The 15,872-nt window shown below is 32.9% G+C and overlaps 1 protein-coding gene across 8 annotated transcripts in view; it reads right to left on the bottom strand.

Annotated features, from left to right (window-relative positions):
- ASCC3 (activating signal cointegrator 1 complex subunit 3) overlaps positions 1 to 15,872 on the bottom strand; it is a 335,684-nt gene that overhangs the window by 97,874 nt on the left and 221,938 nt on the right. For all 8 annotated transcript variants that reach the window (XM_025444816.3, XM_025444818.3, XM_025444817.3 and 5 more), the window contains 8 exons: positions 14,398 to 14,496; positions 13,273 to 13,441; positions 10,328 to 10,548; positions 9,042 to 9,127; positions 7,018 to 7,184; positions 6,761 to 6,906; positions 6,516 to 6,636; positions 4,163 to 4,305 (listed from right to left, as the gene is read on the bottom strand). In XM_025444816.3, the coding sequence (XP_025300601.1) occupies positions 4,163 to 4,305; positions 6,516 to 6,636; positions 6,761 to 6,906; positions 7,018 to 7,184; positions 9,042 to 9,127; positions 10,328 to 10,548; positions 13,273 to 13,441; positions 14,398 to 14,496 (1,152 nt within the window). The remainder of the gene's footprint in view (positions 1 to 4,162; positions 4,306 to 6,515; positions 6,637 to 6,760; positions 6,907 to 7,017; positions 7,185 to 9,041; positions 9,128 to 10,327; positions 10,549 to 13,272; positions 13,442 to 14,397; positions 14,497 to 15,872) is intronic.

Here is a 15,872-nt window from a genome sequence, read left to right on the forward strand (position 1 = left end):
GGGCAAATTACTGAATTCTTTCAAGTTTCAATTTTTGTATCTGTAAGACTGGGATAACAAGAACAATCCTCCCAGAATTCATGATTAAATGACATAATATAAGCCTTTAATGGACTATACTCCATAAACATATCAATTATTACTAAGCATAAGACCTTTGCCTCTTTCTTCATTAAGACATGCATGATATCAACTATGGCAAAATAAAAAAACCTTGTATCTTGTAGCTGCTTTGGATTACATAACTATTCTATAAGGACCAACTAAATTCAAATGTCCAATGTTCAGCAAATCTGTGGATAATGTCTGTTTTGATACTTAATATTCTTAGTCTAATAGGTTCTCTACTCGTCAGTCATTAAGAGGTCTGTGGCCTGATCAAAATAGAAAGCACTTGGGATGAGACTTCTGTATCACAAGCTAAATCTGTTTTGGTTTGATAATAAAACAGATTTTCAAGTTGAAAATGTGGTTACGCTCTATTAAGCTCAACTTAATTTCTGATTTTCAATAATTTCAGAGTCCGTTCTCAAAGCCTAGTACTAACTTCTTACCTATAAGGAAGAGGTCAATTTATATGTTCAATGAAAAACCAAATGAATCAAAAGAACTATAGAAAACTGTCATTAGGGGTGCCTGGGGGGCTCAGTAGGTTAAACTTCTGCCTTCTCAGGTCATGATCCCAGGATCTTGGGATTGAGCCCTGCATTGGGCTCCCTGCTCAGTGGGAAGCCTGTTTCTTCCTCTCCCACTGCCTCTGCTTGTGCTCTCTCTGTGTTAAATAAATTAATAAAATCTTAAAAAAAAAAAAAAAAAAAAAAAGGAAAGAAAACTGTCATTAGGAGAAACCACCAAATTTGAACTTGTGATTATGAGTGGTCAGAGTTGCTGCTTGGCACGTTCATTCAGGATGCCTGAGTGCTAAATCCCATGGGTGTTTCTCGGCTCATCTCACTTAACTCCCAATAATATTTGAGGTAGTTAAGCCCCCTCTCCTTCACAAAATCTTGTCTACAATGTTTTATGACTTTCCTTACTGACATTACCTTCTCAGTGTTCTCTGCCGGCTTCCTCATTTTCTACCCAAGCTCTACCTTGAGTTCCTTTCAACGCCTGGCCCTCTGGTTCTCCAAACACTGTCCCAGAGTCTCCTGTGCTTACCTGGGTGGAAAGGCTGCTTCTATGATGACGCTCCCAAGTTCATATGTTCATTTCATATCCTCTGTGGGATTTATAGACTTCCTATATCTAGTTGACCTGAATGTCTTGGAAGTACAAAAAAATATAACTTTTTTCTTTTTCTCCTCCTCTTGGCCTCAAATCTGTCTTCTACTTCCTTTTCATCCTATACTTTCAGGTCTCCCCATTTATAAAATGACACCATTATTTCCTCAGATGTTTATAGTTAATAACTGGGGAGTCACTCTTGATTCTTTTTATTTTCCCAACCTCCATTTCTCACCTACTGAATCTAGGCCAAGATACCTTTCCATTCTCACTGTCACCACCCTAGGTGGCCCCTAGGTCCATTCATCATTAATTCCATGGTTAACCTCCACTTCGATCCATTTTCCACTAAGCGGCAAAAGTAATCTTAAAATGCAAATTGGACTAAGTAATTTCCGTTGCTTAAAACCTTTTAACTAGTTTCACTTCTTTCTTTTCTCTTCCCTTCACTTCTGAATATAGTGTGTGTTGGTTGTAGGGAACTTTATAATTTAGTCTACTGGCTAGAGAATATTGAGATGGGATTGCAAAAGAACCAGAGAGCGATTAGATATAACCAGCTAAAGTTTTGTAAAAGACTACACCACAGACAGCCAGCATCTGAATATTTCCTCCTATATAGAGGCCAAAAAGGGGAAGATTTTCCCTGCTGCATGCTTAAAAGTGATGCTCAGGCCTTCTCATATTTCTGTCTTGGATTTGAAGGCTGAGAGAGTAATGTTAAAACCCAACAATAGTTTGAGGTTAATGATGGAAGTGGTGGTTATCAAACTGAGAATCCAAGGGACATGGAAGTATATGCTCACAAACTTTTGAAATCACTTCTTGATGAGAAATATGGAAGGATATTACTTTTGACGTTTCCTCATGCTGCAGTATGATTTCATATCAATGATACACTTGAAGGGGTGTTCCAGCTTCCTAATACTTTATTTTGAAGATTTACTGGGTTAAGAAGATAGATGCATTAATTTTTTTTTTCCTTTGCTGACCCACCTACCTACTTGGCTCTGCCACAGAACATCAGTCTGGAACTGTGCAAGAAGCAGCAACAGGAATGTCACTAAGCTTCTAGTCCAGGATACTATGGAAAGTAACTCTTATAAAGATTAAAGTGTTAAAAAAGTCCTCCTATTTTAAGGTAATTAGGGGATTCAACAACTGGAAGACCTGCTTTATAGGTTTTTGGTATAATCTGAATTTGCAAAGCAATCAGTTATGGAGAGAGAAGGGAGACAATGAAACAATTTTATTACCGATTTCACCTACTTTTTCATCATAATTCCAATAATAAAAATATCTCTAAAAAACTAGAAAAGCAGAAGATAAATTTATTTATAAATCTATGGAGGGAAAGAGGAATATCTACATTTATAAGTAGTAGAAGGAATACCATAAGTACCAAAGTACCATATTAACTGACTGTATCATATAAAATGCAAAAACTTTTTTTTTTAAGTTTTTTTTAAACTTATTCATTAGAAAAGAGAAGGAGAGGAGAGAGACACTCAAGTATACTCTGCACTTAGTGCACAGCCCCTTGTGGGGCTTGATTTTATGACCCAAGCTAAAACCGAGAGTTGGATGCTTAACTGTGTCACCTAGCCACCCCAAAATGCAAAATCTACTATTTGTAAAAAGCTATAAGACAAAAAGACATCCAAGGAATTAGCAAAATTAATAAGAGCAGATGAGGGACTAATGTGTGTATATGTACGTAGTAATAAATATTTATGGAAAAGATTGTTATATGAAGTTTCAGAGGGGTGTGTGTGTGTGTGTGTGTTTTCTTTTTTAAAGATTTATTTATTCATGATAGACATACACACACACAGAGAGAGAGAGAAAGAGAGAGAGAGAGAGAGAGGCAGAAACACAGGCAGAGGGAGAAGCAGGCTCCATGCAGGGAGTCCGACGTGGGACTCGATCCCGAGTCTCCAGGATCAGGCCCTGGACTGAAGGTGGTGCTAAACCGCTGAGCCACCTGGGCTGCCCTGTCTGTGTGTTTTAATTTGCTAAGGCTCTTATACAAATCTATTAAGAAAAATGCTACACTGCAAAAGATAAAAGTCCAAAGGAACAGACAAAAAAAAAAGACCAATAGTAAACAAATATATGAAAAAAAGTTCAATCACACAAAAATCAAGATGTACATTAAAATAATAAGGAATATTTTACTTATAATATATCAATAAGTTACAACAAATGAGGATATGGTAAAACTGTTACTCTCATATACTGCTGATGATACATGTATCAATGGTAAGAACATCATTTGGTACAACCCTTTTGGAAAATAATTAGTAGTATATATGAAAAGGTATAAGAATATCCATATTATTTGACTCATTAATTTTAAGTTTATAATGAGGAAATAAGTCTAAATAAAGAAAAACCTATGATAATGATGCACGATTATTTAATGGGATAGCCAATTAGTAGAATATAATTGTGTAGACATGAAAAATTACAGTTGCTTCAATTTTAAGGATGTTTACTACTTCATTGCGGGATAACAACAGGTTTCTAATTTTCACATTTGGTGTTTTCTAAATTTTTTAGAATGGTCATGTTATATATTTTAAAGAAAGTTAATTTTGCAAAATTGATTCTAAGTTCCATGAGGGCAGTGAACACTCAAATAGAAAAACAAATATGAATATTATAATATATATACGTGATGATGTTAAAGGGAAGAGATGAAATATGGGTATATAAAAAAAAGTATTAATCAGGAAAATATTGCAAGAAAACACATCAAAATATTAATAGTGTTAAGGTGGCAGTATTATGCATTTCCTATTTTTTCTCTAAATTTCTGCCTTGCTAAATTAAATTTTTAGTATGGATTAAAACTAAACATCATTAAATGTGTAATTTCCATTATATTATAACTTGGCATGTATAAGAAATAAAAGTAAAATAGATTGCTTACCTCTCTTTCATCCATATTCAACCACTGCTTTGGATCTTCTTCAGTAGCCAGAAAGGCAATTAGTTCCAAAGCAGTAAGACGAGTTTGCCTTCTTGATGAGACAAATATCAAAACAGGTTTGGCTGGAGAATGGCTTCTAATTGCTATTGAAAAGTTGTGGAAAATAAAAGGGTAAGTTACTTATAACAGAATTTGAATGTCATTAGGATATCAAATGGATTAATGAAATTTAATGTAATTGATTTAAGTGAATTCTTGACTTGGTCATGAATTCTACTTGGATCTGTTAGCAATATTAGAGAAATGACAGGAAAGGAAAGGAGGATAAACCCACTCAGGGGGAGTTTATTGCCTGGACAGGGGAAATTTAACTGTGTTAGTTCTCAGCTATATTCTGAGCTGCTGAGGCAGGTGACACTTAGAAAAGCTGAGACCCTTCAGGTAACAGCTCTATACAAATATTCAATCAATCTAAGGTGGAGTTTTTGGATTTGTGTTTCTGCTCGCCTAAACAATGATATTACAGAGTTAATTGGTCCTGGGGTCCAGGTAGAGTCAAGTTATGTAGAGTGATGAAAACTCTGTAAGAAAAGCCACAGAAATTCCTTTTATTTTTTCATTACTCATTGATGGAATAATTGAGACTTTGTATCAATAAACTAGTCAGAGATAAGTCAAACAAAAGTTTTCCATTTTTCCCAAACATATGTGTAAGGCTTCAAGTGGAGAGATGAAGAGAATGCTGAAGAGAGTGGAAGAGAATATCATGCCTGAGTCTATATCTGAGTGATGGCACATGGAAAGTAGACATACAGAAGAGGAAATGAATAGTTTGAAACCTGAGTCATAGGACTAAAAGAAAAAATTACCTAGAGAGCCACATAAATCATTTGACCTAATTGGAAACAAGATTTCTTTACATTGGCTCCAAAATGCTGATAAGATGGCACAAGTAAAATTTATACTTATGTGTACACAGGTCTCTTAAAACAGAGATATTTAAAAGGTTTACATAATAAGTTCAACCTTTTTGTAATTTCTTGTTTGAAATGTGAGCTGCAGAATTTCTTTTTATGGATTAAGAAACTAGGTTTATAACAAAAATGTTGACATGACCTTGACTATATTTAGCCCCTAAGAGTGAGAAATGAAGCCATGATAAAATCACATTTCTAAACTCAAAGAAATATAGTGATACATTACAAGGATAATAAGTAGTTTATAAGGACAGCTACTATACTGATATCATATTTAGAGAAATACGTTTCAGTTATTTACTATTGATTTATATAACACAAAATGCTTCATTTCAATCATTGGTATGCAATTGGCCATTCCCTAAGTAAATATAAGCAATCACAATACATACCATGAAAGATAAACTCATTTATGTTATTTTTCACTCACGGCTTATCAGAATATTACAGAATATAAATGACAATGCTTTGATAAATTATATTAGAAATACAATGTTTAAAATACACATATTAGTGCAATATTGGTATCATTTGTACACATAATCATGAATGAATCTGTCTCTTTTTTAAACCTCAACATTTAATGGATTTTTGCTGCTGCAAGAACAGGTGTGGCTGAACAGCTCACGGCAGATTTATTGTTCATTAGTGATTTTATACAATGCTTCTGTGGAGGTGTAAATAATCTGAACTGCCAAGATTGGTCTCTAGTTCACAATCAATACTTTGCTTCTGTCATAAGGCTAATTACAGCAGCTAAAAAGTCACCTCACAACTGTCACCTCACAATCAACAGCAGTTCACATTAGAGAATTTATTTTGGAAGTTATTTTTAATTGATATAATAAATATTCCTTATGTAGCCTAAACAAAACATGTTTCAATGAAATAGGAGTGTTATTCTTAAATCTTTCCTGTTTGCCTAATTTGTTAGGAAGGGAAAACCAAAAAATAAAACCAAACAAAAACAGAAGCATCGTTTAAAAAAAAGGACTGAAATTTATAAGTTTTATGGTTTCTGGTAAAGATTAAGATTATGTGATTTTTTTTCTATACTTATAGCTCCTATTTATCATTTGTTCAAGCTACTACCATTAGAAAAATAACTTAATAGATTAACTTTAAGAATGATTTAATTACTTTAAAAAAAATACATACTTCTTTTTCTACTACCAAGACAGTATCATCTATTAAATTTCTCCATTTTCAATAGTTAATTCAACAAACATTTTTATGCCTTAGCATAAGCTTAAGTTTTACACATATGTATAAGTTGGAGCAGTATCACGCGTTCAAAGAAATCTGAATTACCTAGAGTGTACTTAAAGTCTCCCATACAAAATGGCTGCTATTCATTCCAAGGATCTAAAGCTTACCTTGGAATGTAGGTTTATTCATACTGGCCATACGAGGACAGTAATGTTGACCCGGGAAGCCTTGAATGTGAACTTCCAGTGGAACTGGGCGTACTGATGGTCGGAAGTTGAACAAGCCCATCTAGAGTAAAACAAGAAAGAAGTCATTTTCAGTTTTTGTATGTAAGTTTATAATATTACAATAATCCTTAATAAAGCCAGCTAAGCCACTGTATTAGATGCCTATTTATCAGTCTTCCATGTACCTGATGAATATTGAGCCAGTCGGCAAGGTCTCTGGCATTAGCTAATGCGGTAGATAGTCCAACTATTCTAACAGGCTTTTCTGTGTGCGATGAGATGAAATTTGTTCGAGATACAATGACTTCTAGAACAGGGCCTCTTTCCTCCCCTGGGAAATAGGAATAATACATGTTAATCATTTAACAAGTCCTGATGCCGTCTGCGGCAAGTATGAGAGTCAAAATGCGCAAACTGGTATCAGATATACAGTGGTACCCACCAAGCAGATGGATCTCATCTATGATGAGAATAGTGACTTGTTTCACATAGTTCCTATTCTGCCAGCTTCTACTGACTCCATCCCACTTCTCTGGAGTAGTGACGATAAGGTCAGCTTTAGCAATGGATTTCATATCAGGAGTCACATCCCCAGTTAGTTCAATAACTCTGGAAGGGAAGAAAAATGATACCTTTCTCTAATAACTCATGACCTTGGAAAAGCAAAAATACCTTTCAAAACAAAAATTTATAATGCTTAACACTACTTTATCTCCCTCTCCCTCTCATTTCTGAAAGTTTCTGTGAGTCGAGTCCAAAATACATTTCTTAAGAATTCTAAAAGAATGTATAAATTCAAATCACTGATAATTTAGCTTTTACGAGGATATGTCAAACTTTGCTATGATTATGTTTACAGAGTCTCTGCCCTATGTGTTTTTACAGTGTTGAACTCATACTTCCTTCTCCATATGTTGGAATAAATACCTTTCTAATGAGGGAAAGTGTTAACTTATTAAGACAAAAAGAGGCATTCATTAAGAATATAATTATGTGTAAGCTTCATTTCTTTTTTCTATAGATATTTACAGGCAAATTCAAACATAGTAGGACATAAACAACATATGTTGAGGGAAATATGTGCTACCTCATTCTAAGGAACCCCAGTTTTTGGGGCAGTCTGGGTGGCTCAGTGGTTTAGCACCACCTTCGGCCCAGGGCGTGATCCTGGAGACCCGGGATCGAGTCCCATGTCAGGCTCCTTGCATGGAGCCTGCTTCTCCCTCTGCCTGTGTCTGTCTGTCTGTCTCTCTCTCAATCTGTGTCTCTCATGAATAAGTAAATTAAATCTTAAAAAAAAAAAAAAAAGAAGACCCCAGTTTTATAGAGAGAAAGAGGGTAATCTGGAGGCCAACTCTAAATTTCAGGTAATCACTAAATAATTTTAGCATCTGTCTTAATCCTCAAAGAACAAAAAAAGGGCAAGATTAGTTTCCCCAAGTAAAGTGTTCCCAAAGCTTTTGCTTATTTTTATTCATTTTTTATTTTTACAATTTATGAATATGTAATATATTCATATGGGTTCAGTGAATGTGTGGTGAACAGTCTCTGTAACATGTCTATCCTCTAGTCACCTGGTTCTTGTTCTAAAGCAACCACACATTTATATTCTTTACCATTAAAAAAAAAGATAGAATGCTTTACTTAAAAACATTTTCTATAGTATCACTGGAGATCATTCTTTCAGTATATAAAAAGTTCATTCTTTATAGAACAATACAATATTTTGCATTCTGTAAATGTACCACAATTTATTTAGTCATGTTCTACTGGGTACTAAGGTTACCTGCAATCTTGCTATTAAAAACAATCCCACAATTAATAATCTTGTGCAATATTAAAATATTTTTTTAAAAGTCATGTTCTTTATGAATTTCTGTTTTTCTATTAATTGTTTACATGTCAAATGCCCTCTACGTGGTTTCTGGGAGACACTCTGAATGATATGAAAGAAAAGTAAAGAGACAAAACTTCTTTTGTTTTAGAATTTAAAAATGTATCTGTTTATTTTTATTATTTTTTTTGAAGATTTTATTTATTTATTCATGAGAGACAGAGAGAGAGAGAGAGAGAGAGAGAGAGGCAGAGAGAGACATAGGCAGAGGGAGAAGCAGGTTCCATGCAGGGAACCTGATGTGGAACTCGATCCTGAGACTCCAGGATCATGCCCTGGACTGAAGGCAGGTGCTAAACCGCTGAGCCACCCAGGGATCCCCCGAGAATTTAGAAATTTTGAAAAATTATCTTGCCAAGCAAAAACATTCATATTAAATAATTTAAGGACATTCATTTTCCAATATTAAAACAATGGGAATATTGATAACATTTTAACATTCATCACAATTCCTTTAGAATAAAAGCCTATGAAGATCATTGTAAAGGCATTCAACAGGTTTATGCAAATCTTTTATTTGTTGTTCTTTTTAGGTTATTCAAAGCATGGTTTCTGAATAAGCAAGAACTTACTTTTTACCAAGTTTTTCCTCTATCCTTACTTTCCAGTCATCCATTCTTTCACGTACCAGGGCCTTTAAGGGTGCAATATATACTGCCTGAAAGGGAAGGGGAGGGTAAAAAGATCTCATGAACTCAGGGACATTGTTTTCAAATAAAGGTAAACTCCATCTATATATGATAGTGTAGTTTTAAAACGTTTCTTTTATTACTGAAAAGCTTAAAATTTTAAATTAATGAGAAAAGTCATTAACTTGTTCAAACTACCTTTATCCAAAGTAGGACAGAAATACAACATAAAAAAGCTGACATAGAAAATTTTAAATATTAAAAAAAAACTGAAGGTATTTTCTGTAGGTATTCATATTCTGATGAAAAGAAAGTTTTCCCTGGTATTATGATCAAGAATTATCTGAATGAAAAAAGTTACTACTTTTGAAATTCTAAAGAGAGATAAATATGGTTGTTTAAATTTTAATGCAGATTTTATAAAAGATGACAGTCACACATTTTAGGTGTTCTACCCTTTTAATAACAACAACAGCAACTGGTCTTTAATACTGTAGATTGTTCAGTGAAAAAAAATTCCTTCTTATTAAAATGTTTCAAATTTAGAGTAGAGCTCTCCTGTTGTATGTCTTATAATATATTGATAACCACAAAATATACTCAGAATTAGGAAGACTTCACGTTAAGTAGGGAAGGAAAGTCACTAATAGAAAATCACTGAAAAAAGAAGTTAAAGCATTTCTAAAATAATACAAGATGAGGAAAATACCATGTAATTCCAATCACAATGTATGAATTAGCTCTCTTGAAAAATAGTCCTTCTAAACTGTATGTACTTCACATTTCAAGAAAGCATAAAATCAATACTTATCTGACTTATCACATTATTTTACATTAATAATTTGGCCATTTGCAGAAATGTGGAATAAAAACTGCCTCTGTATCTCATGTGTATAATCAAACTGTACTAGCATTTCTTTATAGCAAAAGGATTTGTTTAAAAGTCTTTATCTTATAAATATGGCTATGAATTAGGTATCTTACAATAAGGAAAGGACATGTGGAAACTAACATGTACATTAGAAACCTAACTAGAGGACTCCAAAGATTAATATAATTTTTTTTTTCTGGCCAGTTATTCTAATACCAATCTCGTCCCTCCAGAAAATTCACTGAGAGAGTGACAAATCTACTCACTGAGTCCTGCTGTGTGTTTAGAACTTGCTAGTTTACAGATTATGAACTGCGTTTCCTAATTTAATGTAAGCATGTGACTCCTTCAAACAGACCTTTGAAGTAGGGTACTTGTTGAAGACTCTGAAGATAGCTAATTCGGCAGCAACGGTTTTTCCTGATCCCGTGGGTGCTCCAAGTAGGACATTACAGTCCGTGTGATACAGTGTATGAAATATTTGTGTCTGCACAGGGTTAAAGTGGCTAAAGTTGTACAGTGCTTCATATGCTTCACATCCCAAAGCTGTGATTGGTAAAGGCTGAAGATCCAGTAATTCTGAAAAGATGAAACAGGTACTGCTATACAATAACTGGAAAAAATGCAAAATACTGAACACTCTCTCTCAGGAAAAATGATAACAATCCTTGATTCATTGGAGGGGAAAAAAGCTTAATATCAATTTTTATGTACTAGTTACAGGTCTTCCCTCCCCCCATTACCACATTTATAATATTGATATATTGGATGCTTTTCTGGGAGAGTTCCTCATATACCAACTATAATGCTACATATATCTCTCTTTTCTAATCAGAAAAGTAATCTGAATGACAGGTATATGAAAAGATGCCTGGTGTAGAAGAAAATTAAATCTACCCTAATCTGTAGAAAAAGGAAAACCACCTGCAAAATTGCAATACTAAAATGGTTACCAATAACAAATTTCCTTTGATCTGTTAGAAAACTAACCAAACCATAATCGTTGAGTGAGCTATTTATTTACCCAATGTAAACTAAAATAAACTTAAAATAATTATCGGAAGAAACTTAGGTGGAAATTTCAAATCAGAGAATGCCTGGGTAAAAAAAAGAACTGTGCTGAGAAAACACAGGAACAAACAAATTCAGTTGTATCTCATTCTATAAACTAGAGCTCTAGGAGATTAGATAGTTAAAATTATTTAGAGAAATAAAGCTATATGCTCTTGAACTTGACAGACATTGTATTTTCCCACAATCCAGAAAGGTATCAGTTAGAAACCTGGATGGCAGCTTTATTCTAGGATTATTTCATTAAAGAGGATTCTACCCATTTGAAGTCTGAATAAGGAGGAAAAAAAAATCTGGAAGGACATGGTGGTCTGTATCCTGAGTGAGATCTTTGTAGCACAGTTTCAAGAGAGAAAGTATAGAGAATTCTCTTCCCCAAAATTGTACTTAAAAATGTATTTTTAAAATATTATCTTAGTCCCACAGTTCTAATTTAATAGATATGTAATTGAGAGCTGACTGCCTAAATTCTCTATAGCATATCATAATCTCCTAAATTTTCTGTAGCACTGAAAACTCAAGAAGGGAGGAAGTTTTAACTTGCAATGCTAATCAAAGCATAGACATATTCTTAATAGAAGCTAAAAAATAAACATTCTGGTATATACTGACAATGCTAAATTATGATGATTCACTTCTGTGAAATGTGAAGAATTTTCTTGTTTGATTTAGCCTCAACAGGGTGGCCACACATACACTCAGCCAAAAAGAACTGGGAATCATTGAGGTTACATCATACATTTCTAATATCAACTGAGATGTCACGGTGGTGCATTTAACTGCTTTTTAAAGTGTAGTCAGAAGTCAACTAATTATATAAATAGGGTGATATGTGCTTGGCCACTCAACAGAGAAGTGATTAAATGAGCATTAAAATATAATGTTAACGCATGTTAAAATTAAGTACTGCAGTCAAAGAGATCTAGTAGTGATGATGTTAGCGTATATTTTAAAATTAAAGCACTGAACATTTCTACATATTTTGAGATTCTAGATATCATATTTGGCATATTTGATTGAAGAAAAGCAGAAAGATCCAATTCAATGAGTATGTAAGTGTAAGTAGATATTGCAATCTCATTTCTCTATGTTGACAAACTTTTTAGTTCTGTCAAGATATCAATGTGGTTTTAAGCTGTAATCTAAAATATTTCTCTTCAAGATAAGCTAATAAACAAGGTATACATTTGACAAAAATGGCAAAGACATTAATGCTTGCTTCCATTTCCCAAAGTACTGTTAAAAAATGTATTCATTAAAAATAATAAGAAATAACATTTTTATTTTGGAAAAAGTTGGTCTTCAGAAGAATTATATGAAAAAATGACCATTTTTCTCTAAATTAAGGGCCTCTTGAAATCATTAATTATGAAGGCTCAATGAGAAGAAATACGTTTAATACACTAATAGCTCAATCTAAAGATTTTTTTTAAATAGAACATAGGGGGTTTAAAACTACCACTTTAAACATTTATTCATGAAATTCTGCTTCTTTAATAAGTCAAAATATAAAGACGCTTCCTCATGTTACAAAAATCTAAAATGGATTTTTGTTAGTTATGACAATGAAAAACTGTTACATGATATTGCAGATTACCATATACCCTTTTATCATATGCGTGTGGGAGAAGAGAATATAAAAGGTACATGTTGTTTGGAGGATGAATGACTTGACATATAGTGAATCCATTCTGTACTGATATCATAACCTGACTTCTTAATATTAGCTTTCTTTTTTTTGGTGCAGGAGCATACTATATGAAGAAAAAAACCCTGCAATTTACTTTAATTAATTCATTTAACACACTAGAAATAAGTTTAAGTAACTAGTAAGAAGCGCAAAGAAAAAGGATACCTCAAAAGTTTCCCAGAGAGCAGATTAAATGGCAATACTTTAATGGAAAAGGAAGGAGATATGGAGACACTGTAGTGATTATGTATAAAAATACAGATAAAGGCATAATGATACTGAAGTAGTGCGTCTCCAGTTTTTTAGAACTATGATGATTGAACTAGGCTTAATGTTTTTGGAACTCAAAATTAAGGCCCACCATTAAGCTCTACCAAATGTATATATAGATTTGAATTTGAAAAGCTCTTCAAACTATATTGAGAAATAAATTGGATTCTAATTCAGATTTAGACAACTTTAAAGCATAGACACTTGCAACTTTAATTAAAACAACATTTTTTGCAAAATCAGTGATGATTCAAGTTACTATTCAATGTTACCTGTATGGGGAGGGTGTCTCTCTGGTAGAATCAGATGTTGAAAGTTGATAATACATACAGCTTCAGCTCCTAACCATCTATCAGACACTGCTCGGATGTAATATTGGGAAGGCAAAGGCTCAAAAATAGGGATTGTAAATACCAGAAGTTGAGCTTCTTTACTAATGACCTAATGTGAAATAAAGTCTCAAATGAATATGAATATTCTGATACCAAAAGCCTTAGTCTATTGTTAAGACAATGCTATCTACAGAAACAGGTACTAAACATAAGAAAATTATCTTGGGTTTCTAAATAGCTGAGACAGTCAGACACTTCAGAAATTTCTATGTGGTTCTCTGCTGAGGATACCTGATATTATAAAAGTAAAATTTATACTCAATTTATATTATTTATATATGTATATCATTATGTACTAACAGATTACCAGTTTGATTCACTATCAGAATTTCCCAAGCTTCCTTCATAAAATCATGATTTTTACCAAATTATTTACTTAATATTTTTCTTTGAATTCTACTACCACCTTAAATGGAATAACAGAATCTAGCATAAGTAGAAGGTAATCATGAAAACAAACACTGCTGTAAAATTCTATTGCTGTCCTCCCATGGTTCCCAGCCTAAAGCTTGCTTTCTCTATGATAAAAAGAGAAATCACAGATGAAGCATCACAGTTAAAGATATGCTAGCATCAAATTGAGTCTTTTGGGATTTATGGAAAATTTTAAAAATTGTCCTTTTCACAATGTGAGTGAATACTCTTTAGTATTTTATTTTTGTAATGTATAAAGTTGTTTTTATTTATTTAATTTTATCGATTACATTATTTATCCTATCCAGGTGACATATTCCTTTCCTCTGAAAGTCATGTCTTAAACCATGATAAAGATTACAATTCCATTTCTCAAACTAAGATCACATTGATTACACAAATACAATACAATTACATGAATACAAATCCAATTCCTGTTTTCTTTGAACCCAAACAGAAAATATATATATAAAAATAAAGCTTTAAAGGCACTATCAAATTACAGAGAAATGGTAAAAACAGAAATTATTTAGTTTATATTTTCTTCTTTCTATGATAGCAACATAATAAGAGTGACACACCCATGTTTACCTGCTTTTTTAGAACGAGAAAATACTCTGAATGATAAATATGATCATTTGTAGGGTCTTCTACCCAAATCCACCAAGGTTCTCCTACTGTCCCATGGACCTAGAAGAAAAAAAATATTCTAATACTAAGTATATTTTAACTCAAGTAAGGGATATTGTTGTTTGCAAATCCAGCACCTATTCTCTCTCTTTTTAACAGCTTTATTGATATATAATTTACTTAACAAAGTTTACTCAATTAAAGTATACAGTTCAGTGGTTTTAAGAGATTTATAAAGTTGTATAACCATCTCCATAATCTAATTTTAGAATTACCCCCCCAAAAAAACCTTGTACTCTTCTGCAGTCACTATTTATCTTTCCCTACTGTCCCAATCTCCAAGCTTGACAACCACAATCTACTTTCTTTTAAAAATTTGCCTATATATATTGGACATTTCATATAAATGTAATCATATAATATGTGGTCTTCTTTGACTGGCTTCTTTCATTTACCATGTTTTCAAGGTTAATTCATGTTGTATCATGCAATAGTACTTCATTCTTTTTCACTGACAAATAATATTCCATTGGATAGATAGATATGCTGTATTTTGTATACCCATTATTCTCCCTCTGTTTTATTTTCCCTAACAAAGCCCAGTCATGTTCAGTGTCCCTATCTCTTTTATGTGACTCAGGAGTAGGTGACCTCATTACTCAGGATGATTTTGATTAGAACAAGCCAATCAGCTTACAGTATTCCACTTATAACAAACAGCTTGTGCCCAATACTGACCCAATTAGACTGAAGAAAAGGCCTTATGGTCCATGCTCAGGGTTGATGAAGTAGGGGTGAGTTCATCTTTCCCAGTTAAATGTGAACAAGTAAGCACAGAAAACATTTGGAAAGTGTCCAAGAGTATCAGGACAGCAAAAAGATGGGCCCTAAATGATAGTCATAAATAGACTCAATCATTTTTAAGGTCTATTCTACCCATGGACCTTTTATTGTGGAAGATAATATTTTTCTGCATAAGTCAGTTTAAGATAAGTCAGGTTTTCTATTCTTGTAGCCAAGAATAGAAACTGTTAACTATATAAACTATCAAATATTCTATCTAATGAATTAAACTGTAGAAGACTTTTTTATGGATACTGACAGAAGAAAGCAGTGTGAAAAAAGGAAATAAAACCTTTATGCATTTCAAAAACCCTATATTAAATATAAAATGAAATATGAGTATATGGCTAACTAATTTTATATTTTATGTAAAATTTTTGTTTATAGAAATATTAAATATAATTTTATATCATTTAGCTCTCACAGAAATTCTGTGAGAAAGAAAATTATTATTATTATCCATGTTTACAGATGAGAAAATTGAAGGAATTACTGGTTAGGACAGTTTAAGATCATTGGTAAATTTGGATTAGGACTATGGTTGGGTAATTTTTAAGCATGTTGTGAATATGTTGTGAATAAAATGAATTCAC

The sequence above is a fragment of the Canis lupus genome, chromosome 12 (genome assembly GCF_003254725.2).
Source record: "Canis lupus dingo isolate Sandy chromosome 12, ASM325472v2, whole genome shotgun sequence".
In the NCBI taxonomy this organism is placed as follows: domain Eukaryota; kingdom Metazoa; phylum Chordata; class Mammalia; order Carnivora; family Canidae; genus Canis; species Canis lupus.